This window comes from Neoarius graeffei, chromosome 12, assembly GCF_027579695.1.
Source record: "Neoarius graeffei isolate fNeoGra1 chromosome 12, fNeoGra1.pri, whole genome shotgun sequence".
Classification (NCBI taxonomy): domain Eukaryota; kingdom Metazoa; phylum Chordata; class Actinopteri; order Siluriformes; family Ariidae; genus Neoarius; species Neoarius graeffei.
Window position 1 is genome coordinate 44,515,173 of NC_083580.1, and position 26,910 is coordinate 44,542,082.

Here is a 26,910-nt window from a genome sequence, read left to right on the forward strand (position 1 = left end):
GGGCTGAAGCTAAAACAAATCCACAGATGCCTACCAGTCAGTGTGATCTCTGGCCCTGCTTTGCTTGGCTAAGCTCTGTTATCTGGGGCTTGTAGTTTGTCACTTTTAGTTGTAAACATGCCTCAGAGTGGTCCGTCGTTAAACAACTGCGGGTGGGGCTGAGCACATTTTTCATGTGTGAGAATACCTGCTCACAAAGGTATGGTATGTTGACCCAAAGACTGACAAGAGAGCTAGTGCAATGTTTCGGAGACAGCTGAACTTCTCTGGTGCAGACGTCCAGCATGTGAGGATGCAGGCTCCATGATGTTGCACAGCTGTGGTTTCCAACTGTTTTCGGAGCTCTGCAAACTTTGTCACCTACGATGTTGAGCTCTTCAGCTCAATCAGCTGCATCTCCATGTCCTGTATATCCATCCAGTCTATCAGAGTTGCATACAAATCATGTCCATCAAAGTTGTCGGGCTTGATCAAGAAAGAAAACATTGGTCCGTACCTTTTAAAATCCCCAAAGCGGGTTGTGAACTCCGCCTCCAGCTCACGCATGTATGCGGCTATTTCAGCGGTTCTGATGTTGCGCTCAGAGGACAGCTCTCTCACGTGTCGGAAGTAGCGGAAAGTGGAGGAAGCAATGCCATTTGAGAATATTGCCAGTTTACCGACAAAAGCCGCCCATGTCTCAATAGGGTTGCCACCTGTGTCTGACAAAAATCCTGGACATTTCGACCATCCAATCGACCTTTTTGCTTGTAAGCAACGGTGCCCTTCACACATCTAACCCAAGACAAAAATCGCCCTTGTACGCTGAATCTGTATTGCTCTAATTAGTAAAAATGACGCTTTTGCTACTTATTTGTTTAGTTAATTGCTTTACATAATATAGCAGGTCTTCATTAGCCTGGCAAGCCAGACTAAATGTGAATATTTAGTCTGGCCTCGATCCGTAGACATTTCCGAAGCGGGTAGGAGGAACAAACCGCTGTCTTTCAAACTGTCTCTGTGCGTATAGGCCAACGCTCTGACCAATCAGCGCAACAGTGACTGTGACGTAGTCAGAGCGACAGAAAGCAGTGGGGGAGGCCTTGAAATAAATAATTTTTCAAAATGCGTATTAATTAATAAACAGGTTCTAGATATTAAGAAGTTTGGAAATAATGACCACAAGTTTGGAGTCTGTACCACATACATAACATACACTCATTTTTTTTCCCCCAAGTGTTTTTTGCTTAAACTGTTTTTGAGAGTTTTTATTTAGTGGTGTTTGGTGAAATAATTTCCCTTAAATTTAAAATAACGGGAAAATAAGAAACAATCAAAAAGTTATGTTTCAAAGCTGTTTATTAATTCTTCGTACTGCACAAACTAGCCCCATCCTTTTGGCTACGAGCGGAGCCAGCTGGTAGATCAAACTTTTGCCATAGCCGGTCGGCAAAACGGCGAAAACGTCCTTCTTGAAAAGGAATGAGCGGAGAGCCTCTTCCTGCTCATGTTTCAACGAAAACTCCAAGTCTAATTCTTCTAAAACTGATTCCAAAGCGGAGTCAAACGCGCGCTGTTCACTAGCCGTAGCCATCTTTCCTGCTGCGCTTTCTCCAGCGTCGCGCAGCTTTGTCATCACTCCTGCAAAAGGCCGCCCAAAGAATCCAAACAAAAACCTTGCGTTGTGATTGGCGGGCACGATTTGATGCCCGCGGTGTTTTTGTTTACATGGTGCGAGGCTAGACCCACTCGCTAGGCAAAAATATTTTTGGCCGCTAGGCGGGTGGGTCTAGTTTACTAGGCTAGGTCTTCAGTATTTTGGTTTATTTCCAACAGTTTTTGGTTGTGGACACCTGGGGGCAGTAGTGGGCACAGGTAAAAGGGAAATACATAATTAAGTTCTGTTTGTTTGCTTATGTGGAATAAAAATAAATAATCTAATTTTTCATTGTATCTAAGAATACCTGAATGTAACAATGTAAGGTGTAGTGTCAAACAGCTTACCTGATTGCTTAGAGTGTGGTGTGTGCTTTGCTTGTGCTTACCTATGCCTCTGCTGCTCTTGGCTAAACAAATACATAGGAGGACATGTAACTGATATAACTTGGCACATACAGTACATACAGGAGTATGTTACTACACTACACTATTTCATTTAATTCACCAAAACCTTACCTAATCTTCCATTTATATTTGGTGTTTTTCTTTGCTGCTGCTGTGAGTCCTGGCTGATTTTCAATGAATGTCTTGAACTCAGTACAGGACAACTGAAAGTTTAGCCTGACTTGAAGCTCAGCCTTCACCATTGCAACAGAGAGTCTGTTTCTTTTATCAGTCCAAGCCGGTTCCAGGCTCGCACCAACTCTCTGCTGGGCCAGAGGAAAGAACCGCTTACGTCAGCGGGGGGGCGGAGTTGTTAAGACCAACAACAATAACAAGACCATGAAAGATCGCCATTTTTAAGCGCCGAGAAGCAGCAGCTGTACAAACGCGAAGTCATCCATTATTATTATTATTATTATTATTGTTGTTGTTGTTACTGCTGCTTCTTCCGTGTTTTTGCTTTGATATTCGCGCCAAGGTTTATGTAAACGTAGCGCCGTAACTGACGTATACAGCGACATAATGACGTATTCAGCGACGTGATGACGTGGCTCCGCTTAGTGGCGCTTAGCACGGGCGAGCTATGGAAAAGCAAACTGGTTCTCAGCTGGCTCGCAAGTTGAAATACACATTTTGCCCATCATGTACAAAAAACCGGGACATTCAGTGTCCCGGATTTTTTTTTTTTTTCCGGGACAGACCATGAAAATCCGGGACAATCAGGAAAAACCGGGACAGGTGGCAACACTATGTCTCAAACATGTCCAAAACAGTTTGTCCTGCACCTTGCAGTCTGAGACTGAGCTCAGTGAGGTGTCCCGTAATGTCCTCAAGAAACATAAGTTTCACAATCCACTTCTCGTCCTCCAGTTGTGGATAATTTTGGCCCTTCTCAGCCAGAAAGGCCTTGATAGCATCAAAGCAGCTGACAAATCGCTCCAAAACTTTTCCACAGCTCAGCCATCTCACCGCTGAGTGGAGAGGGAGATCTGTGTATGCGCTGTCCATCTCCTCGAGCAGGGGTCGAAACTGTCAGTGTGTCAGCGTAGATCGTTTAACTATGAAGTTAATAACCTTTGCCACCATAGCCATAACTTCATTAAGATCTGAATTTGACATTTTTGCACACAGATTTTCTTGGTGTATTATGCAGTGGAGCTTCATGATGGGGTGGCCGACTTTTTCTTCAATCAATTTGACAGCTCCTTTTTGTCTCCCAACCATGGCGGGTGCGCCGTCTGTTGTCACTGCAAACACTTTCCTGATGTTAATCCATCGTTCCTCAAAATGTTCAGTTAACACCTTGGCTACGTCTTCACCTTTTGTTGTGTCAGGCATGGGCTTCAAGCAGCATAGTTCCTCTCTCACAGATGAATCGCAGTATCTTGCCATGACTGCCAAATGCGGGATGTCATTCACGTCCACGCTTTCGTCAAGTGCTATGCTGAATACCGTAGCATTTTTCAACCCAGCTGTTTGCTGCACTCTGACATTTTCTGCCATTTCATCAATACATAGCTGAACACTTCTAGCTGACATGGGGATGTCCTTTATCCTTGTCTTGATTGTTTCTTTGTTGGGCAAATTTTCAAAAAGAGTATCTGAGCAACTGAGAAAAGCCTCCTTTATATATTCGCCATCTGTGAAGGGCTTTTCATGTTTAGCAATGCAATGAGCAATGCGATAGCTAGCTTCTGTGCTATGATTTTGAGCCGTAGCAAAAACTTTGAGGGAGCTGGTTTGTTTTTCACGCTTAATTGATTCAGCTTTATCTGCTTGGTCTTTGAATGTCTTCTCGTGCTTCGTTTCAAAATGTCGCTTAACACTTGATGTTCGGCACACAATATTCTCAAAACATAAAATGCACACAGCACGGTCCTTCAAAAACACAAAAGCAAATTCTTGTGTCCAGGGCCGTAACCAGGATTTTTCAAATACCGAGGTCAAACATTGCGATACATCTTATTTGCCAAAAAAAATGTCCTAATATGGTGACTTTTCATACATTTTGGAAACGAGTCAAAATCACAAGCCCAACAAGATGAACATGTAGGTGAACATGTTTATTTTAACAATTTCAAAACTGCACGATCACAAAAGTATTTTGTGTGTGTGTGTGTGTGTGTGTGTGTGTGTGTGTGTGCGAGTGACAACGCAATCTAGCCGAGCCTGAATGGACTTCAATTGCTTTTTAAAAAATATATGCCCTTTTCAATAGCAAAATACTAGACGGTTATTGAACAAAACCGACTAAAACGCTCCATTCAGAGACTGAGCCTCACTGGAGATGGGAGTCAATAAGAGGGGCGGGACAAGACTTCCCGAGAGGAGGCTCATCTCCAGCTGGTGATCGGAGGAGGAGCTGTGAACGCGGCTGGGCTGCTCATGATTGACAGAAAGCAGTCAGAGGTGGTATACATCATGTTGTAAATAAAATGTGAACATAATAAGTTTGCTACCCGTTTTCATTTCCGTTCGAAAATCAAAAAATCAAAACAATAGTGTCTTGTGTTCACGTTAGTCTATAGTCTGGTAAGTTAGCAAAATAGCTCAAGTCTCGTCAGCACCCAATAACTTCATAAACAACAGGTCACGACTGTCCAGCCTTTTCTGATCTGAAACGCACCAAATCAAATCGAGAGAGAGAATAAAAGAGTTTGTGCCACCTGGAAAACGAAAATCCTATCTAGCTAAGTGGCTTCGACTGTTGTTGCTTGAAATGCTAATTAAAATTGCACTGTTAATGATCATAAGCATTCCGGCACATAACTGTCAGTGACTGGCAAAATTAACTCCCCTTCTTCCCTCTTTCTTTTTCTCTCACTTGTTGACTTTCCAAAGCTGAGTTTGGTTTGTTTTAGTGTAGTAGACTTCTTCATCTTATGTCAATTTTCAGATTCCACGACTAATTGACAAACTGACTGGCTGCGGAGTCGGACCTTGATGAGAACACTTCTCAACTCTTGTATATCCCGTGGTGCTTAGCTGACTATCGCGAGGCTGCCTAATATGAAATGTTTCCAATGTCGGATATTTCAGCTTCGTTTAAAAATGATTATGTGGACTTTATTTTTAGACAAACAAATGAGAACAGGGGGATGCAAGCTGAATTTAGAATTTTCCACCGATCAAAGTTAGAACGATTTTCATCATATATTAATTTAACATAGGGCGGCACGGTGGTGTAGTGGTTAGCGCTGTCGCCTCACAGCAAGAAGGTCCTGGGTTCGAGCCCCGGGGCCGGCGAGGGCCTTTCTGTGCAGAGTTTGCATGTTCTCCCCGTGTCCGCGTGGGTTTCCTCCGGGTGCTCCGGTTTCCCCCACAGTCCAAAGACATGCAGGTTAGGTTAACTGGTGACTCTAAATTGACCGTAGGTGTGAATGTGAGTGTGAATGGTTGTCTGTGTCTATGTGTCAGCCCTGTGATGACCTGGCGACTTGTCCAGGGTGTACCCCGCCTTTCGCCCGTAGTCAGCTGGGATAGGCTCCAGTTTGCCTGCGACCCTGTAGAAGGATAAAGCGGCTAGAGATAATGTGATGTGATGTGAATTTAACATTTCTGAGTGAAAAAAAAAATACCGTGGGAAAAAAAATGCCGAGGACATGACCTCGGTGTCCTCAATGGTAGTTACGGCCCTGCTTGTGTCCATGAGGTCTGAAATGATCTAACAACTTTAGCTTTTTTAGCGGGCGGTGTTGCCATTTCGACTGCATCCGACTGTACACATCTGACACATGGGTCTCTGGGGGATGTGGGCGGGAGATCTTGCTGTCACTCAAACACAACTGGCCAAGGCTGGGATCGTTTTGTTTTTTTTTTCCTCCAAAGCTGGGACCATCTTAATGGAAAAATTCAAATAACACCGAGAGGTGCCGGCGTGCCAATGATTATGCCATGGCGTGCCAACCGTGGCACGCGTGCCTAAGGTTGCCGACCCCTGCTGTAAACCATGATTATTTTTTCCCCATCATTTTGCATCAACGTTAATGACTGAAGATCAGGCCTTTTTCCGATGAGTTGATACATGGGCAAGTCAGAGTATGTGCCATCAAAAGTTTTTGAGCTTCTTGTGACCTTGGTGAACAGACAACGGAGCATTTGCACATGTTGGTGAGTGTTACCCATCAACATGTTCCCACTGAAATCAATTGCAAGATGTGTGTTTATGATTGATAGTAAAAAATCCTGAATAACACAGCCTAATATAGTAGCTTTTATCACTAAATAATCAAGAACTAAACAATGAACAGAATAATTAACAGTACACAGGGCTTTGCATCAATAAAATTGTTCATAATCCTTCAATCAATTAATAAAATCAGTGAATTTTACGAAGTGACCCAACTAATAATGATAAAGTTGAACCCCACCAAAAGAAAGGCAGAACTTTGTGTTAGGGTTTTGCTGGGATTCGAACCTGGTTCGTTGGTGTGATAATCCAGCAAACCCCCACTAGGCCACCAGGGGGATGACTCAAATGCAGAGGCGTGAGGCGGAAGTAGAAAAAGAATCAAAAGGTTTATTTAAACTATATACACTATATACAGGGCAAAACAAAAGACAAAAAAAAAAAAAAACCAAAGAGTATAATCCAAAAGAAAAGCAAAGTGCAAAAATACAAAAGCTAAGAAGATCAAAAAACACAGTACAAAGGAAACTGGAGATAAACATAACAGCACAGAGACTCCGTGACAAGAGGACTGAACTCAGGGGTATAAATAGACAAACTAATTAAGGACACAGGTGAAGATAATTAGGCAATTAACACAAACACAAAACACAGGAACAGTGGCGGCCTCTAGAGGCCAAAATAAACACGACATGAAAAGGAAATAACAGCGGCCTCTAGAGGCCAAAACAGTCCTAGTCCTAACAGGACCCCCCCCCTAGGAGCGTCTCCTGACGTTCCCAGGGCGATCTGGATGGGCCGAATGGAAGTCCCGACATAGTTCTTTATCAAGGACATCCCGAGCAGGAACCCAGCAGCGCTCCTCAGGACCATAGCCCTCCCAGTCCACCAGATATTGCAACCCGCCGCGGACCCGGCGGGAGTCAAGCAGGCGATTCACAGTGAACACAGTCTGTCCCTGGAAGATGCGGGGGGGTGGGGGGTTCCTAGGGGCAGGGGCATACGTAGACGTCAGTACGGGCCGTAACAGGGAAACATGGAAAGTGGGGTTGATCCTCAGAGTCCGGGGCAACTGGAGCCGGTAGGAGACAGGGTTCACCCTGCGCACCACCTTGAAGGGGCCAATGTAGCGAGGAGCAAGCTTGCGGTTCTCCACCCGCAGTGGAAGGTCCTTAGTGGACAGCCAAACACGCTGCCCAGGGCGGAAAGCGTGTGCAGGTCTTCTATGGCGGTTGGCCTGAGTCTGGTTGGTTCTGGAGGTCTGTATGAGGGTCTTCCTGACCTTGCTCCAGGTCTTGCGACACCGTCTCACATATTGGTTGACCGAGGGCACCCCCGCGTCCTCCTCCTGGTCCGGGAACAGAGGTGGCTGGAACCCGAATTGGCACTGGAATGGCGACAGCTTGGTGGCCGATGACTGCAGGGTGTTGTGGGCGTACTCCGCCCATGGCAGCCAGGTGCTCCACGATGTCGGGTTATCCATAGCCAGGCCTCGCAGGGTGGTTTCCAGGTCCTGGTTGAGCCTCTCCGTCTGACCATTGGACTGTGGGTGAAACCCAGAGGAGAGGCTGGCAGTGGCTCCGATGACCTTGCAGAACCCGTGCCACACTCGGGAGGAGAACTGGGGCCCTCGGTCTGAGACGATGTCCTGTGGAAGACCAAAGACTCGGAAGACATGATTAAACAAAAGTTTCGCAGTTTCAAGAGCAGAGGGGAGTTTGCACAGTGGTATGAAGCGGCAGGCCTTGGAGAATCTGTCAACTAAGACCAAAATGACCGTGTTACCTTGTGACTCAGGGAGACCCGTGATAAAGTCGACTGCTACGTGGGACCAGGGACGCCGGGGAATGGTCAGAGGATGCAGGAGACCCTGGGGACGCTGTCGTGGGTTCTTGGTTCTGGTGCAAACCTCACAGGACAGGACAAATGACCTTACTTCCTTCTCCATGTTAGGCCACCAGAAGCGTCTTTTCAGGAAGTCCAGGGTCCTCCGAGCTCCCGGGTGGGCGGTGAGAGGGGAAGAGTGACCCCACTGGAGAACCTTGGCCCGGGCTTGATGTGGGACGTACAAGAGGCCTGGTGGCCCCGTCCCAGGACCGGGGTCCTGGCGTTGGGCTCGTCGGACAGCCTCCTCAATACCCCAGCGGACAGGGGCCACAATCCGGGACACAGGGATAATAGGCCCGACTTCATTCTCCCTGTTAGTGGCAGAGAACAGTCTGGACAGTGCGTCAGGTTTGGTGTTCTTGGAGCCGGGGCGGTATGAGAGGGTGAAGTCAAACCGACTGAAAAACAGGGCCCACCTAGCCTGTCGAGGGTTCAGTCTCTTGGCTTGCTGGAGGTACTCCAGGTTCTTGTGGTCAGTCCAAACCAGGAATGGATGTTGTGCTCCCTCCAGCCAGTGCCTCCACTCCTCAAGGGCCAGTTTGACCGCTAGCAGTTCTCGATCCCCCACATCGTACCGGGACTCAGCAGGACTCAGGCGGTGGGAGAAGTAAGCGCAGGGGTGCAGCTTTCCTTCCGAACGTTGAGAGAGCACCGCGCCGACACCACTGTCCGAGGCGTCCACCTCCACGATGAATGGTTGGGAGGTGTCCGGGAGAACCAGAATGGGTGCCGTGCAGAAGCGGTCCTTGAGGTCTTTGAACGCCTTTTCTGCCTGAGGAGACCAGCCATAAGATCCACCTGTCCCTTTGGTGAGGTCTGACATGGGTGCTGCCACAGAACTGAAGTTCCTGATGAACTTGCGGTAGAAGTTAGCGAATCCTAAGAACCGCTGAACCTCCTTAACGGACTTGGGAGTAGGCCAATCCCGGACGGCCAGGGTCTTGGCAGGGTCCATTTGGAGTTGGCCTGTCCGTACAATAAATCCCAGAAAGGAGACCTCGGGAACATGAAATTCGCATTTCTGGGCCTTGGCGAACAGATTGTTCTGTAGCAGCCTCTGGAGAACCTGGCGGACATGGTGGCGGTGCTCCTGCACGGTCTTGGAAAAGATAAGGATGTCGTCGAGGTAGACAAAAACGTATAGGTTAATCATGTCCCTTAAGACGTCGTTGATTAGGGCCTGAAAAACAGCTGGTGCGTTGGTGAGTCCGAAGGGCATCACCTGGTATTCGTAGTGCCCAGACGGGGTGTTAAAGGCAGTCTTCCACTCGTCTCCCTGTCGGATACGGATGAGGTGGTATGCGTTCCGTAGGTCCAACTTGGTATAGACGGTGGCGCCTTGGAGCAGGTCGAAAGCTGTGGACATCAGCGGAAGGGGATATCGGTTGCGCACAGTGATCTTATTCAGGCCCCTGTAATCAATACATGGTCGGAGCCCCCCATCCTTCTTGCCGACAAAGAAGAAGCCGGCTCCAGCAGGTGAAGTGGAGGGTCGAATAAACCCAGAGACCAGGGCATCTTTGAGGTATTCCTCCATGGCCTTGCGTTCTGGCTGAGAGAGTGAAAACAGTCTGCCACGAGGAGGGGTAGTCCCAGGGAGCAAGTCGATGGCACAGTCGTAGGCCCGGTGCGGAGGAAGAACGGCGGCCCTGCTCTTGCTGAATACCTCCTTGAGATCCCAGTACTCTGTGGGAACTTGAGATAACTCGGTGAGATCAGGGGGCTCGGCAGGAGACACAGGAGAGCTAGAGAGCAGACAAGAGGCATGGCATGCAGGGCCCCATTCCACAACCTGGCTTGTTACCCAGTCTATGCGAGGGTTGTGGCGAGTAAGCCAAGGAAGGCCTAGAATAACTGGGAACTCAGGTGAAGGAATCAGGTGCAGGGATATTTCTTCCTTGTGACCTTGAGACTGGAGGAAAACTGGAGAAGTAACTTGGGTGACTCTTCCATCACCTAACGCTTGGCCATCGAGGGCAGACACAGACAGTGGGACTTCAAGAGGTGCAGTCGGAATATTGATGCTTTGGGCGAAGTGAATATCCATAAAGTTCCCAGCCGCCCCTGAGTCTATCAAAGCTTGACAAGAGTGGACAGACTCACCCCAGGAGATGGAGACCGGGATGTAGATTCCTTGGCCAGGGAGTCCGGGAGAGAGGGTAGGCCCCGTCACAACCCTCCCTCGGCTGGACGGGGCGGTCCTTTTCCCAAGAGTTCGGGACATGATGCTCGGAAGTGACCAGGCTTGCCACAGTAGATGCAGCACTTGTCCCTCCTTCTGCGCTCCCTCTCAGATGCGGAGAGGCGAGTACGACCCACTTGCATGGGTTCTGGACAGTCACTGAAGGAGGTAGACGGTCTCCAGGTAGAGGTAGGGAGGCTGGGGGGGCTCAAGGCTTGGTGGCGTTCTCTCATCCTGTTGTCCAGACGAATAGCATGTGAGATGAGGGTTTCGAGGTCACTTGGGCATCCAATAGAGGCCAGACCGTCCTTGATGGGGTCAGACAGACCATGGTGGAAGGCTGACACCAGGGCAGTCTCGTTCCATCCACTTACTGCTGCGAGTGTTCGGAACGAGATGGCGTAATCTGCGACGCTTCCTCCTTGCCGGATGGACATGAGCTTTCGGGCTGCGTCGGTACTGATGTCTGCCTGATCGAAGACCCGAAGCATCTCTTCAGAAAACAGCTGGAAATCAAAGCACTCAGGTCCCTGTCTTTGCCAGATAGCAGTAGCCCAGGCTCGCGCCTTACCAGCTAATAAGGTGATCACAAAGGCAATCTTGCGGCGATCCGTAGTGTAGGTGGTAGGCTGAAGCTCAAAGGTGAGTTGACACTGGGTAAGGAACTCTCGGCACTCACTGTGCTTGCCGTCATACCTCTGTGGTGCAGGAAGGCTGGGTTCGCGAGGTGAAGAAGGCAGCATTGCAGGAGGCACTGGAGCAGGAGTGGGAGCTGGATCAGGAGCAGGAACTGGATCAGGGGCAGGAGATGCAGGCAGAGATGTCAGCTGTGCCAGGGTTTTCCCAATTTGCTGAAGCAGTTCCTCGTGGCGAGCGAGGGCCTCACGTTGGCTGGTGAGCGTACGTCCATGAGCGTCCATGGTCGCTCCGAAGCGTGTCAAAGCTGCCATAATTCCCTGAAGGTTGGCCGGGTAGACAGTTGAAGCAGCCTCTGCTGAGTCGGTCATGACGGAGTCTTTCTGTTAGGGTTTTGCTGGGATTCGAACCTGGTTTGTTGGTGTGATAATCCAGCAAACCCCCACTAGGCCACCAGGGGGATGACTCAAATGCAGAGGCGTGAGGCGGAAGTAGAAAAAGAATCAAAAGGTTTATTTAAACTATATACACTATATACAGGGCAAAACAAAAGACAAAAAAAAAAAAAAAACCAAAGAGTATAATCCAAAAGAAAAGCAAAGTGCAAAAATACAAAAGCTAAGAAGATCAAAAAACACAGTACAAAGGAAACTGGAGATAAACATAACAGCACAGAGACTCCGTGACAAGAGGACTGAACTCAGGGGTATAAATAGACAAACTAATTAAGGACACAGGTGAAGATAATTAGGCAATTAACACAAACACAAAACACAGGAACAGTGGCGGCCTCTAGAGGCCAAAATAAACACGACATGAAAAGGAAATAACAGCGGCCTCTAGAGGCCAAAACAGTCCTAGTCCTAACACTTTGTCACAACATGAGAGAGATATAATTAAATAGTCTTAAATACTGTAAAGATTAGCTGTAAAAATTGCATTGTATTGTCAGTTTAGCAACTAAACCTAAGTATTTTTAACAAGTTAGAACCAAATCTTGTTACATTACCTTGTCCTTCTTCAGTTCATTGTGGAAAGTTTTGTAATCATGGCCTCCTTTGATTTTATCTCGCTGCTCTACATGGTCTATGTAGGACCAGGAGCTGTTGTAGAACTCATCACTAAAGTCATTGTCAACAGCCACCTGATACAAATGTAAAGAAATGAGATTTTAATAAAGAAAACATATGAAATAATATGCTGTTATATTGTGAATTAGTTTTAGTATTGACATTATTCAATACTGATATAATTAATCACAAAGTAGACAGTGCCACAAAAAAAAGCTAACAGGGCGCCAGATTTAGTTGCATTTTGTGACCATTTTTTGCTATTAAATGTTATAACTAGGCACATCAGTGCAACTTACAAATATACCTCTCATTTAAAAAAAAAAATCATACTGTATAATCACGTGAAACACCAGGAGGGAGTGAGAACTGTTCTGCGTGTGTGTGTGTCTGGGGGGGGGGGGGGGGTGTTAGTGGGTGCGTGTGTGTCTGGGTGTTAGCGAGATAGAATGGAGAGCGAACAGTATGTTTCCACGACAATGAATTTTGCTTTGCTCTCATTCAGGGTGTATGGGGTGAAATTTACCTGGTTAGTAAATAACCAGAAGTGGTGTTGCACAATGGTGTTGCTCGGCAATTCAGTTAAAACAAAAAGCTGTCAAAAGGAGAAACTACAGAAAATGTATTATGTTTTGAACAACAACAAAAAAAATCTGACCAAGAGGCTAAAGGCTACATGTAGCTTGTTAATTTAAGTGCTGCACCTATATTTTGTGCTGGTGCTCTTAAAATGTTCAGTAAGGAACACCAGTGCGATTAGTGGAAAAAGTTAGTCTGGAGCCCTGGTTAGGTAGGTATTACAATGTTATATGTAAACTTATGAACACTCCACCCAAATAAAGTGTTGCTGACTTTTAAAACTGTGATATGTAGCATTGCATTTTAAAGGACAAACAAACCTGAAAAAAAATACCTGACATTGGTGCCCTGTTCTAAGATTGTCAGCCCACAAAATGTCAAGACAACCTTATATCAGCAAAAATCTGTCACTTGACTCAACTTGATAAAATAAGGTTCTTATGCTGGAATGCAGTGTTTTCCTTTCTCCAAACAGAACGCTTCTCATTTAAACCAAAAAGTTCTATTTTGGTCTCATCCGTCCACGAAACATTTTTTCCAAAAGCCTTCTGGCTTGTCCACGTGATCTTTAGCAAACTGCAGATGAGCAGCAATGTTCTTTTTGGAGAGCAGTGGCTTTCTCCTTGCAACCCTGCCATGCACACCATTGTTGTTCAGTGTTCTCCTGATGGTGGACTCATGAACATTAACATTAGCCAGTGTGAGAGAGGCCTTCAGTTGCTTAGAAGTTACCCTGGGGTCCTTTGTGACCTCACCGACTATTACACACCTTGCTCTTGGAGTGATCTTTGTTGGTTGACCACTCCTGGGGAGGGGAACAATGGTCTTGAATTTCCTCCATTTGTACACAATCTGTCTGCCTGTGGATTGGTGGAGTCCAAACTCTTTAGAGATGGTTTTGTAACCTTTTCCACCCTGATGAGCATCAACAACGCTTTTTCTGAGGTCCTCAGAAATCTCCTTTGTTCATGCCATGATCATAACACATGTTTGTGGAAGTGTAAGATCAGACTTTGATAGATCTCTGTTCTTTAAATAAAACAGGGTGCCCACTCACACCTGATTGTCATCCCATTGACTGAAAACACCTCTCTAATTTCACCTTCAAATTAACTGCTAATCCTAGAGGTTCACATACTTTTGCCACACACATGTAATATTAAATCATTTTCCTCAATAAATAAAAGTTACCAAGTATAATATTTTTGTCTCATTTGTTTAACTGGGTTCTCTTTGTCTACGTTTAGGGCTTATGTGAAAATCTGATGTTTTAGGTCATATTTATGCACAAATATAGAAAATTCTAAAGGGTTCACAAACTTTCAAGCACCGCTGTATACTAGTATATGCACTGTATTAAACTGAACACTTCTGCACATACATTCGCCTCCCTCGCATACCTGACAGAATACTTCACCATACAATGGATGTAGCAGAAGCGTTTCAGTACATGATCCCACACTGCTTCCGGGTTTCCCTGTCTCAGCCTCTCGCTTCGTATTTTCGGCTGAAGACGGACTGGAGTCCCCTGGCAATCTACTACAGAATATATCACCCTATGGGATTCAAGCTACAGTGTGACTTCTATGAGGACATCCAAGAGTCCAAACCACCCGAACCCATCTGGGTAAGCTCCATACTAATGTTTATTGCTGGATAAGCATGCAGATAGGTGGATTACCTGATTCGTGTAGAGCACCCATGCCTCTCAGACTTTCTTTGCCATGCTCAAGTTATTTTTGAATCATTAGAAAAGGAGGAACCCCATGAAAATTTTTGAGGAGGGGCAATCATGCCAGTGGCCGACTCAGCGGAGGAGGCCGTCGCTCCAGAGCTCCCTCCAGTGGCCGACTCTTTTGAGCTGGTTTCTCAGCCAGAACCAGCACCTGAATTAATGCCTGAACCCATGTCTGTATCAGAATCCATGCCTGAACCTGAGCCAGTGCCAGCATCCATGCCAGTGCCAGCATCTGTTCCTATGTCAGCACCAGAACCATTGCCAGAGTCTGAGCCCAAGTTAGCGCCAGTGTCTGCTCCAGAAACAGGGTTGGAGTAAGCGCCAGTGTCTTCTCCAGTGCATGAGGTGGAGCCAGAGTCAGCGCCAGTGTCTGCTCTGGAAACCAGTGCCAGAATCTGCATCAGTGCCTACTCCAGAGCCAGGGTCAGAGCCTGCATCAGAGTCTACTCCAGAGCCAGGGTCAGAGCCTGCATCAGAGTCTACTCCAGAGCCAGCGTCAGAACCTGCGTCAGAGTCAACTCCAGAGCCAGCGTCAGAACCTGCGTCAGAGTCAACTCCAGAGCCAGCATCAGAACCTGGGTCAGAGTCAATGCCAGAGTCGACACTGCACCAGCTTCACTACCAGTGCCAGAGTTAAGGGCAGAACCCGAGCCTGTTCCTGAACCTGTGTCAGAGGACGTCAGAACGACCTCTGCTTCACCCATCTAGGAAGATGTCTGTGTCATCCTGCCGCTGCCCAGCCAGGAAGACATCTGCATCGTCCCATCACCAGGTCCTAACCCAGACCAAAGCAGTGCACTGACAGCTTGAGCCTGTACCTGAGTCAAGTCCACAGTCTGAAAGAGAGCCAAGTCCACAGTCCACAACTCAAGTCATCTCCTGAGCTTGAGCCCAGCCCTATGTCCAAACCAGTTCCAGAACTCCAGCTTGAGTCATCTCCTGAGCTGGAGCCAGAGCACAAGTCATCTTCGGAGCTCAAGCACACTTTCAGCCGTGTCCAAAACAGTTCCGGAACTCCAGCTTGAGTCATCTCCAGAGCTCAAGTCCAGCCATATGTCCAAGCCAGTTCCAGAACTCCAGCCTGAGTCATCTCCTGAGCTGGAGCCAGAATCATCGCCAAAGCTCAAATCGTCTCCAGAGCTTGAGTCCAGTCCTGAGCTCAAGCCAGATCCAGAGCCCAAGCCTGAGTCATCTCCTCAGCTGGAGCTAGAGTCCAGCCCAAAGCTCAACTCCTCTCCAGAGCTCGAAGCCACCTTCAGTCCTGATCCGAGCCTAGTCCAAGATTCAAGTCAGGTACGGAGTCTGAGCATGATTCCGGCCCAGAGTCCAAGTCAAGTCCTAAGGTCAAGCCTACTCCTAGCCAAGAACCCAAGTCGTATCCAGAGCCTGAACCCCCACTGGGACCAAGTATGATGGATTTTTGCTCCCGGAGGGAGCTCTTTGGGTGGGGGTTTTGTCAGTCCTGTGCACTGTGGCGTGTGCACCTGAAGGTGCACCTCGGGCTGCATGCATGCCAAGTGGACTTCAGCACTTGGACTTCAGAACAAAGCGCACCTGAACTCAATTAGAGAGAACATTGTGTTTGCCTATTTAAGGACTGTGCTGATGCATGAAGTTTGTCACACTTCCTTTTGGGTTATTTGGGACACCCCCAATGTTCCAGTGACTCATGGACAAGGTCCTCCATCCCCATGGCGCATATGCAGCAGCATATCTCGATGACATTATTAATTACAGCAGTGATTGGCCACGGGACCTACAGCATCTAGAGTCACTGAGGCATGCGGGTCTCACAGCTAACCCAAAAAAGTGTATAACTGGGCAGGTGGAAGTACGATATCTGGGTTTCCACTTGGGTCACAGGCAGGTGTGTCCCCAAATTGACAAGACTGCAGTGATTGCGGCCTGCCCAAGGCCCAAGAACAAAAAGGGGGTGAGACAGTTCCTGGGGCTGGCTGGCTACTATCATAGGTTCATACCTAATTATTCGGACATCACCAGCCTGCTGACTGTTCTCACTAAAAAGGGAGCAGCAGATCCGGTCCAGTGGATGGAGCAGTGCCAACAGGCTTTCACCCAGGTAAAAGATGCACTGTGTGGGGGCCACTTTTACACTCCCCTGACTTCTCTCTACCTTTTATTTTGCAGATGGATGCATCGGACAGAGGGCTGGGGGCCATTTTGTCCCAAGAAGTGGAGGGTGAGGAATGTCCTGTGCTGTACATCAGCCGCAAGCTCTCAATGTGGGAAAGTAAGTACAGCACCATAGAAAAGGAGTGCCTGACCATCAAGTGGGCAGTCCTCACCCTCCGATACTACCTGCTGGGGCACCCTTTCATCCTCTGTTCGGACCACACGCCCCTCCATTGGCTCCACCGCATGAAGGATGTCAATGCGTGGATCACCCATTGGTATCTCGCCCTCCAGCCATTTAAATTCAAGGTGGTCCACAGGCCAGGGATGCAGATGGTGGTGGCGGACTTCCTGTCCCATCAGCGGGGTTCTGCTGCAGGTCGGATGGCTCCCTGGCCTGAGTTGGGAGGTGGGGGTATGTAGTAGCGGGGGTGTGGCCTTGCATCAGTTTGTGAATGGAGGGCGGGGCCAGGGAAGGTGAGTGGCAAAGTCAATGGACCTGTTATCAATTAATGTGTGTGTGTGTGTGTGTGTGTGTGTGTGTGTGTGTGTGTGTGTGTGTGTTTGTTTGTTGCATTGACAGTGGAGGTTAGAAAAGGAGGGAAAGTGTTAAGAGAGGAGAGCTCTCCCGACCTGAACACATGTGCATGTCTGTGTATGAGCAGCAGGTGAATGAGTGAATGATGGTGAAAAGCAATGAAAAGAGTAAAAATAAAGTGTGAACATCAGCTCCCGCCTGCCGTGCATCTGTACTCCACCCACATCAGGGACATATTATAACTACTATTGAGTTTTAAAGCATTGAATGGTCTTGCACCACAGTACCTGTGCAAACTTCTGGTCTTTTATGACCCACCATGCCTACTTAGATCTAAAGGTGCAGGTTATCTGTTGGTACCTCATATGGTAAAGGCTACATCAGGGGGTAGATCTTTTTTTTTACACTACACAAAGCCCCACAATTATGGAACAGCCTTCCAAGTAGTGTTCAGGACTCAGACACAGTCCCACCCCCACTGTCAGATGTTCACTCAGGTTTGTTGACAGTGGAGTGGCTGGCTGCTTTATGTCCCAGGGCTCCCTCATGTATGTGTTACCAAATGTATACTGTTCTTAAATCAGTAGTGACACTGGGCATACCCAACAACCTGTGGTTGTCTGTCTGTCTCTTTCTGACAATTTACATGTCAAGCCTGAGACAGCAGTGATACTGATCTCTTCTACTTCTTGGACCTGCCAATAGATAGCCTATTGGAGTTTCATCCCATCACTCCTGTGGAGGATGGCCCCATATGGACAGTCAAAAGTCACACTTGGAAGATGGCTCTGGACACTTATAATTTTGCTCCGATGGCTAAGAACTACAATTGACATGATAACCTTGGGACTGCAGTTGTCATGAACTGTTTTGCACGCAAGTCTCCATCAGTGAACAGTTGATAACTTCAACAAAATAGACTTCATGCTAAAGCTATAATGAATTTCCTGGTTACACAGTTGTACTTTGTGACAATATAGGACACAGTTATAGAAGCAAGTTATTTATCATCAAGCTATTTGTTATCACCCAAATGAGGATGGGTTCCCTTTTGAGTCTGGTTCATCTCAAGATTTCTTCCTCATGTCATCTGAGGGAGTTTTTCTCTTGCCACCGTCACCACAGGCTTGCTCATCAGAGATAAATTAGGGATAAAATTAGCTCATATTTAAAGTCTTTAATTTTCTGTAAAGCTGCTTTGCAAAATGTCTGTTGTTAAAAGCACTATACAAATAAACTTGACAACACTGAAGACAGGAAACAATACTGAAGACAATACTGAAGTGGGAAACAAAAAAAGTGTTAAAAAATCTATTTCATATTTTAGATTCTTCAAAGTAGTCACTGTTTACCTTAATGACAGCTTTGCACACTATTGGTGTTATCTTAACCAGCCTCATGAAGTAGTCACCTGGAATGCTTTTCAATTAACAGGTGTGCCTTGTCAAAAGTTAATTAGTAGAGTATTGTGCCTTCTTAATACATTTGAGACCATCAAACTATAAATAGTAAACAATTAAAAATACAGTAAATAGCCCTATTCCACAACTGTTTTAATCCATATTATGTCAAGAACTGCTAACTCAGTAAAGAGAAATGACAGTCCATCATTACTTTAGGACATGTAGTGTCTTAATTAATAAGGAAAAACATTGAATTTGAAGGTGTCCCCAAACCTTTGACTGGTCCTGTGTCACGTCTGCACCTGATTGCACTCAAGACTCCACTTCCCAGAATTCAAAATGGCCTTCAAATATGGCCACCTTGGCCTACAACATCTATCCTGTACTTCAGTGCTCAGATACCGCTTTTCCACCAAATCAGTTCCAGGGCTGGTTTGGGGCCAGTGCTGGTGCTGGTTCACAACTCGTTCAACTTGCGAGCCAGCTGAGAACCAGTTTGCTTTTCCATAGCTCGGGGTGCTAAGGGGAGCCACGTCATTACGTCGCTGTATACGTCAATTACGTCGCTGTATATGTCAGTTACGTCGCTGCCTTTGCATAAACCTTGGCGCGAACATCGAAGCAACAACAACACGGAGAAGAAACAGCAGCAGCAACAATAATGGATGACTTTGCGTTTGTACAGCTGCTGCTTCTCGTCGCTTAAAAATGGCGACCTTTCGTGGTCTTGCTATTGTTGTCAGTCTTAACAACTCCCCCCCGCTGACGTAAGCGGTTCTTTCCTCTGGCCCAGCAAAGAGTTGGTGCTAGCCTGGAACTGTTTTTTCTGACCCCAGAGCCAGTTCTTTGTCAGTGGAAACAGAAAATCCGGTTCCAAACTAAGCACTGGCCCCGAACCAGCCCTGGAACTGCTTTGGTGGAAAAGGGGCAACAGTTTCCTGATTACTGATTGCACTCACCTGGACTCAATCATCACAGCACACTATAGAAGCACACTCACAGCACAACATAAAGTTCCATTCAATCTCATCATACATGGTTTATCAGCTCATGTATGACTCGTTTTCATGAAAACGAGTCATACATGAGCTGATAAACCATGTATGATGAGATTGAATGGAACTTTATGAAGTAAATGCTTAGTTCTGTATGTCTGACTTTATCAAGGCTTTTGTATATTGCTCAGCTTTTTCTGGTTTGACTTTGTTTTAGACTTTACCCTTTGCTATTGCCTCTCATATCCTGTTTGTGCCTTCCCTGACTTTTGCCTGTTTTTTGTTTCTGCCTTATGATTTGGATTTATCTGCCAATTTACCTGAATAAACCCTCTTTCAGCTTTTACATTTGTCTATCAGCTACTTATCTGACATTGTCGGTGTACTGTAACTTTATGAACAGTGTGCTTGTTCAGAAGGCTTCAGGAAAATTAAGAGATCCCAATTTTACAACAGGATATTTTACTTTAAACATAGTGACTTATGTTTTCTGATAAACTACTGTTGGCTAACAACTATTTTCTAGATAACTGCAGTGTTAATAAATAAATAAATAAATAAATAAATAAATAAAAGTGTCATGTTTAAATTATAAGGCGATAGTGTGGAACACTGCAAACAGTGATCCTGGGCTGGATTGTGACCATAATGTTGATTTTTTTTTTATATATATACCATTGGTTTGATTCCTAAAAATACCACCATGGCCAGGTAGTTACTAAGCAAGAAGGAATGAATACCACATGCAATAATGGATGAATGCTACATGTTCGTGTTCACATCTGATCGCTCGCCTGCATGAAAGTAAAAACCTCGCACTCACCTCCTGTGGGATCCCAGACCCAGAATAGTGTGTCTCCTATTATTATCTGCATTTACACATAATCTGTTCACTCCAAACAATTTATTTTATATTCAATTACATTCCTAATAGCTACAATGTTCTTTATACAAAGAATCAATTTTGCACTTTCTTGCTCACCTGAAAGCTGTATCTGAGGATACTCTGTGGGAGTCTATAAAATTCTCTGTTGTCCCCACTAAATACTTTCCTGCACTGGCCACCAAAGCTAAGTGTGTTAATAACACCAGCCTTCAGCTTGCCCGTCAACACATCAAACCTGTGAAATACAGCAGCAAATAAACAAATTATAAGGCATAAATATAAATTTGTCTTGTAAGCTAGTACATGCAAGTCTGAGGCATTAATTGTATGATTCAGTATTTTCCAACCTTATCCCTCATTCATTCATATGTGATTTGCATGGACAAGAATTTTAAAGAAAAGAACAGAAGACCTCTGTACTCCAAATTCATAGTGATTTCTCGGGCCAGGTGTTTGGAATTTGCAGTTTCTGTCTATTTCTCAGTACAGGAAAAGGTATTGAATTATTATCTGTGTTAGTAGCACATAAGCTGTACATACAGTAGAGATCAGGTTGAAAAACACTGGAGTATTCCGTTAATAAGCAGTGTGTCTTACCCTTTTCCTGTGAGATCAGAATTAGGTGGAGTCTTATGTAAGTTACACACAATAGTGCTGGACTGTGCACAACGCTGCTCATCTAAACCATCCTCCTGGCAATCATGATCACCATTACACACCAGAGTGGAGCTGATACACTGACCTACACACACACACACACACACACACACACACACACACACACACACACACAATAAAGACAAATGATGTTTTAAAGAATTTCTTCTTCACACAGTGCATCCCTTATGGTAAATGCAATCAATCACTTACAAAATCAATCTGACTTTTCTTGCTTTTTTAGTTTTACACTGGATTTCTGAGGCGAAGGTAGCTAACGTAGTATGTGTCGCACAATACCTATCAGCCTCTTTTTTTTTAATCATCCTTAAATATGAACTGAAGTTATTAAATGTAACAGAACGTTGGAATGTTACGGAGGCGACCATCTCGGGATAAGCAAATTCACTTTTTTTTGTAGGTGTTTAACATAGTTTGATATGATTCCACCCCTTAGGATCTGGCTCCAAAAGTTTAAATTTGGAATTTTACTAGAAAGCTTTAAGTGATGCAAATAATAACAGGCTTTCACTTTCAACTTACATTATAAATAGGGATTTTATAAACAATTAGCTTATTGTTTATAAAAATGAGATTACATCATAAAATACTGTTTGTAGCAAGAATATATTTTAAAAAACACTTTGGATTAACTATATTATTTAGCATCGGGAAAAATGTAGGTACATTTTGTTTTGGCTAAAATTGGTCATTAATTTTTTTAAGGCTAAGTACCAGAAGTGCAGCGGAACCGATCTCCACATCCTGCTTCCAGGGGACAGCTTTTAGTAGGCACGCATGCTTGTCTTTGAACAGCCTCTCCTGTGCAAATGCTTCCGCCAAATTGAGGGAAAACTTGTATCGTGCGAGTTCTAACCTAGGATTTGGCAAATAAAAATGAGTAAAAATCGTTTACATAGGTTTGAAGTTTTAGTTTAGTATTTTCAGTCTCCACTTGTTTCTGCCTACCTGTGTTTTTGTGCAGCCATCACACTCTGACCAATCTCCATAAGCACCCCAGATGCAGTTTACTGGTTTCTCACATCTATCAGAGCAAACACAAACATGCTTCAGCCACCATATGATTATTTTTATTCACAGACTGCTAGCCAGCCATGAATGTGAATGAATGCAAAACATATTTTAGAGGAATAATTGATAGCTGGCCAAGCAATTCTATTTTACACCAAATGTCAGTCAAGAAATTTTTGCTGTCTAAAATTTGCTTCCTTAGTTTTGCACTGATGTTACCAGGCTAATATTGAGCACCAGTACAGACCTGGAAATATTGTTGATCAGCCAAAATATTTAAATTTTGGTGTCAGAAGTTTGCTACAAGTGTAATGTAGCTATAATAATGGATGCTTATAAGTACCAGCTTCATACATTAACAGTTGCATAACGTAGCAGAATAAGTCCACATAGAAATCATATCACTTGGCTAAAAGAGCCAAATCATTTATGAAAAAGAGCTGACTCATCTACCTTAAAGGAGATACGCAGAGCCTTTATTTTAAAATAAATTTCTGAGTGGTTACTACAGTATCTCCATCCTTGACTCTTGTATGCTGCATAAATGGGAATAAAGAATATATATATTTTTGAGAGTTAAAATCAACCACAAAGTTGACATTCGAGCTGCCCCGCTGAGCCAGCCAGTTCCGAGTGCGTGACGTCACAGCGGGAACCGGTTTTAAGGCTGAGGCCTTTTACAGCTATAGACCAAAGTCTCATCTCATCTCATCTCATTATCTCTAGCCGCTTTATCCTTCTACAGGGTCGCAGGCAAGCTGGAGCCTATCCCAGCTGACTATGGGCGAAAGGCGGGGTACACCCTGGACAAGTCGCCAGGTCATCACAGGGCTGACACATAGACACAGACAACCATTCACACTCACATTCACACCTACGGTCAATTTAGAGTCACCAGTTAACCTAACCTGCATGTCTTTGGACTGTGGGGGAAACCGGAGCACCCGGAGGAAACCCACGCGGACACGGGGAGAACATGCAAACTCTGCACAGAAAGGCCCTCACCGGCCCCGGGGCTCGAACCCAGGACCTTCTTGCTGTGAGGCAACAGCACTAACCACTACACCACCGTGCCGCCCCTAGACCAAAGTCATATAAATAAAATTTTATGGTGAAAGTAAGAAATACCATTACCGACTTGTTCAACCAAGACTGATTTGACTTCATTGATTGTGGGTTGACTCATTAAAACAGGATAGGTGTTATAACTTATGCAACATACATGTACAGTGGTGCTTGAAAGTTTGTGAACCCTTTAGAATTTTCTATATTTCTGCATAAATATGACCTAAAACAACATCAGATTTTCACACAAGTCCTAAAAGTAGATAAAGAGAACCCAGTTAAACAAATGAGACAAAAATATTATACTTGGTCATTTATTTATTGAGGAAAATGATCCAATATTACATATCTGTGAGTGGCAAAAGTATGTGAACCTTTGCTTTCAGTATTTGGTGTGACCCCCTTGTGCAGCAATAACTGCAACTAAACGTTTCCGGTAACTGTTGATCAGTCCTGCACACCGGCTTGGAGGAATTTTAGCCCATTCCTCAATACAGAACAGCTTCAAATCTGGGATGCTGGTGGGTTTCCTCACATGAACTGCTCGCTTCAGGTCCTTCCACAACATTTCGATTGGATTAAGGTCAGGACTTTGACTTGGCCATTCCAAAACATTAACTGTATTCTTGTTTAATCATTCTTTGGTAGAACGACTTGTGTGCTTAGGGTCGTTGTCTTGCTGCATGACCCACCTTCTCTTGAGATTCAGTTCATGGACAGATGTCCTGACATTTTCCTTTAGAATTCGCTGGTATAATTCAGAATTCATTGTTCCATCAATGATGGCAAGCCGTCCTGGCCCAGATGCAACAAAACAGGCCCAAACCATGATACTACCACCACCATGTTTCACAGATGGGATATGGTTCTTATGCTGGAATGCAGTGTTTTCCTTTCTCCAAACATGAGGCTTCTCATTTCAACCAAAATGTTCTATTTTGGTCTCGTCCTTCACAAAACATTTTTCCAATAGCTGTCTGGCTTGTCCACGTGATATTTAGCAAACTGCAGATGAGCAGCAATGTTCTTTTTGGAGAGCAGTGGCTTTCTCCTTGCAAGCCTGCCATGCACACCATTGTTGTTCAGTGTTTTCCTGATGGTGGACTCATGAACATTAATATTAACCAATGTGAGAGAGGCCTTCAGTTGCTTAGAAGTTACCCTGGGGTCCTTTGTGACCTCGCTGACTATTACACGCCTTGCTCTTGGAGTGATCTTTGTTGGTTGACCACTCCTGGGGAGGGTAACAATGGTCTTGAATTTCCTCCATTTGTACACAATCTGTCTGACTGTGGATTGGTGGAGTCCAAACTCTTTAGAGATGCTTTTGTAACCTTTTCCATCCTGATGAGCATCAACAATGCTGTTTCTGAGGTCCTCAGAAATCTCCTTTGTTCGTACTATTATACACTTCCACAAACATGTGTTGTGAAGATCAGACTTTGATAGATCCCTGTTCTTTAAATAAAACAGGGTGCCCACTCACACCTGATTGTCATCCCATCGATTGAAATCACCTGACTCTAATTTCACCTTCAAATTAACTATTAATCCTAGAGGTTCACATACTTTTGCCACTCACAGATATGTAATATTGGATCATTTTCCTCAATAAATAAATGACCAAGTATAATATTTTTGTCTTATTTGTTTAACTGGGTTCTCTTTACCTATTTTTAGGACTTGTGTAACAATCTGATGATGTTTTCGGTCATATTTATGAAAAATATAGAAAATTTTAAAGGGTTCACAAACTTTCAAGCACCACTGTACATGCATGCATTTTCACTGATAAAACATAAAAGGCTAATTAAATAATCAGATGAACTGAGACAATCACATTCTGAAGCAAATTAAATAATCTTATACCTGTAACTTAAACACACAATACAAGTTACATGTATTAATCTAACGCTATGTTCACACTGCAAGGCTTAATGCTCAATTCCGATTTTTTTGTGAAATCCGATTTTTTTGTGAGGTCGTTCACATTAACAAATATATGCGACTTGTATGTGATCCTCGGTATGAACGAAAAGCGACCTAAAAGTGTTCCGCATGCGCATTGCAGGATACGACGACGTCACACGCAGTGAGCATGGCCAATGTTTACGGAAGTAAAACCGCCCGGTTGCAGTATGGCCCATCCAATCTAGCTTGAATAGCTGTATCCCCCCAAATGGAAATCAGCTCCCTAACCTCTGCGTCCTTCCATTGAGAAGATTCAGAACCTTCACAGCCCGAAGAGTCCCTCGCATTGATGTCATTTATGTGCCATGTTGTTGTAACTTTTTTTGAGAGACCCGCTGCCTACTTCAGCGCAGAATAGTGACGTTTGTGGCTTGTTGATGACGTGTAAGTCGGATGAATGCGACCTGGCGGTTCAGACTGAAGTCGCATATGAAAAGAGCGGATAGGAATCGGAATTAGGACCACATATCCAAACGGCCTGGGTCGGATTTGAAAAAATCAGATCTGTGTCGTTCATATTGTCAATAAAAGATCGGATACAGGTCACATATGGGCGAAAAGATCGGATTTGAGTCACTTCAGCCTGCAGTGTGAACGTAGCCTAAATGCAGGTAAACATGTTTTTTTATCCAAATGAGGGTCACAGCTTACTCGTTTGTGTTCTCACTTCTTGAAGGCCGATCTTTTTGAAACAATCTGACTTTCAGTTGTTTGTCCAGTTCTCTGTTCATTCGCTTCTTCCACATAAGGGAGAGATGGCAGCAATATCCAGTTTAGAAATAAGACGGCTGCTCCACTCATTCACTTTTCTTCATACTCAGTGCGTTTACATGCACATAGAGAAAATCGAATTTCTGCCGTTGCTCGACTGAAATCGAAGTTCTAAATGCCATGGAAACACCTTAGCTAGGCTGAAATTGAACCGAACTTGATTTCTCGTAATCGAGCTACACGACCTAGATTATGCGATTTTTGCCGAGCTACTTAGTGTATGTACACCCTATCGAGCTATGTAGTCAAGCTACTTACTTCAGCACTGCCCCTTCCGGAAGTGACGAGTGACGAGACCACAAGTGGGAAATACAACAGCCTCAGTCGGCATGACAACAGTAGTAGCGAGCAGCAGAAGAGGTCAGGAGGAACAAACGAAGAAGAGAAAATGGCGAGCAAAAACGTGCACTTCTGGAGCAATGAGGAGACAGAGTTCATGCTCATTCAGCTTAAGAAGTTGAATATATTAAAATTCATGGACGGGACAAAAACGCGCAATGGAGAACACACAACCGATAACTTTGTTTACACTCTTGAATAGCTCTTCTTCATGACGACAACCGGAAGTGTACCAACACGATGGGGCGTGTAGCGCCACCTGTGGCTCGGGTGCACAATGTACCTCACACAATAGCTCAATTTCCTTGTGTGCATGTAGGATTGGATTTCTCTGGCACCCCTGCTGGAACCCTTTGCTCGATTACCGACAGCAGCTCGATTTGGATGTGCATGTAAACGTACTGACTGAGTACTCCGCCATTACTGCTGGGCTCAGGCAATTATAAAAACCCAGGATGGAACGAGATGTCACCGGTTTTAGCAACAACTGCAGGGAGGTCACTGCCCGAGCGATATGTCCCGTCCTGGGTTTTAGCAACAACCTTCAGCTCACTCCGGGAGGACTGGTGCAACTGAACTCACTTTCCTTTTTAAATAAATAAATACTTTCCTTTTCTTGTAGTTTTATTTAATTGTTGGTACTGCACCCTCTTTCAATACGGACTTATAGCCAACGCTCCTCAACAGATCAGAGGTCTCGTCCGAGTCTTCAGTAAAATGTGCAGAGCAGAGGAGAGACCACTTCATAGGTGCCCAATGTACCCGTGAACTTCTCACAAAACGCGTCCAAATCTTTGCAGTTTGAACATTCTTGGGC

General features: G+C 45.1%; 1 protein-coding gene and 1 long non-coding RNA gene across 2 annotated transcripts in view; both read right to left on the minus strand.

The window, feature by feature from the left end:
* The window catches only part of c7b (complement component 7b), a 92,528-nt gene that overhangs the window by 60,597 nt on the left and 5,021 nt on the right, over positions 1-26,910 (minus strand). Inside the window, exons 3-7 of the mRNA XM_060934863.1 lie at positions 21,885-21,960; positions 21,651-21,792; positions 20,856-21,000; positions 20,355-20,493; positions 11,926-12,060 (exon numbers count right to left, since the gene is read on the minus strand). Of these exons, the coding sequence (XP_060790846.1) occupies positions 11,926-12,060; positions 20,355-20,493; positions 20,856-21,000; positions 21,651-21,792; positions 21,885-21,960 (637 nt within the window). The remainder of the gene's footprint in view (positions 1-11,925; positions 12,061-20,354; positions 20,494-20,855; positions 21,001-21,650; positions 21,793-21,884; positions 21,961-26,910) is intronic.
* Positions 1,702-2,469, minus strand: LOC132895379 (uncharacterized). Its single transcript, XR_009655745.1, has 3 exons — positions 2,155-2,469; positions 1,984-2,045; positions 1,702-1,832 (listed from the first exon to the last, which is right to left on the minus strand). It is a non-coding gene; the product is annotated as an uncharacterized LOC132895379 (long non-coding RNA).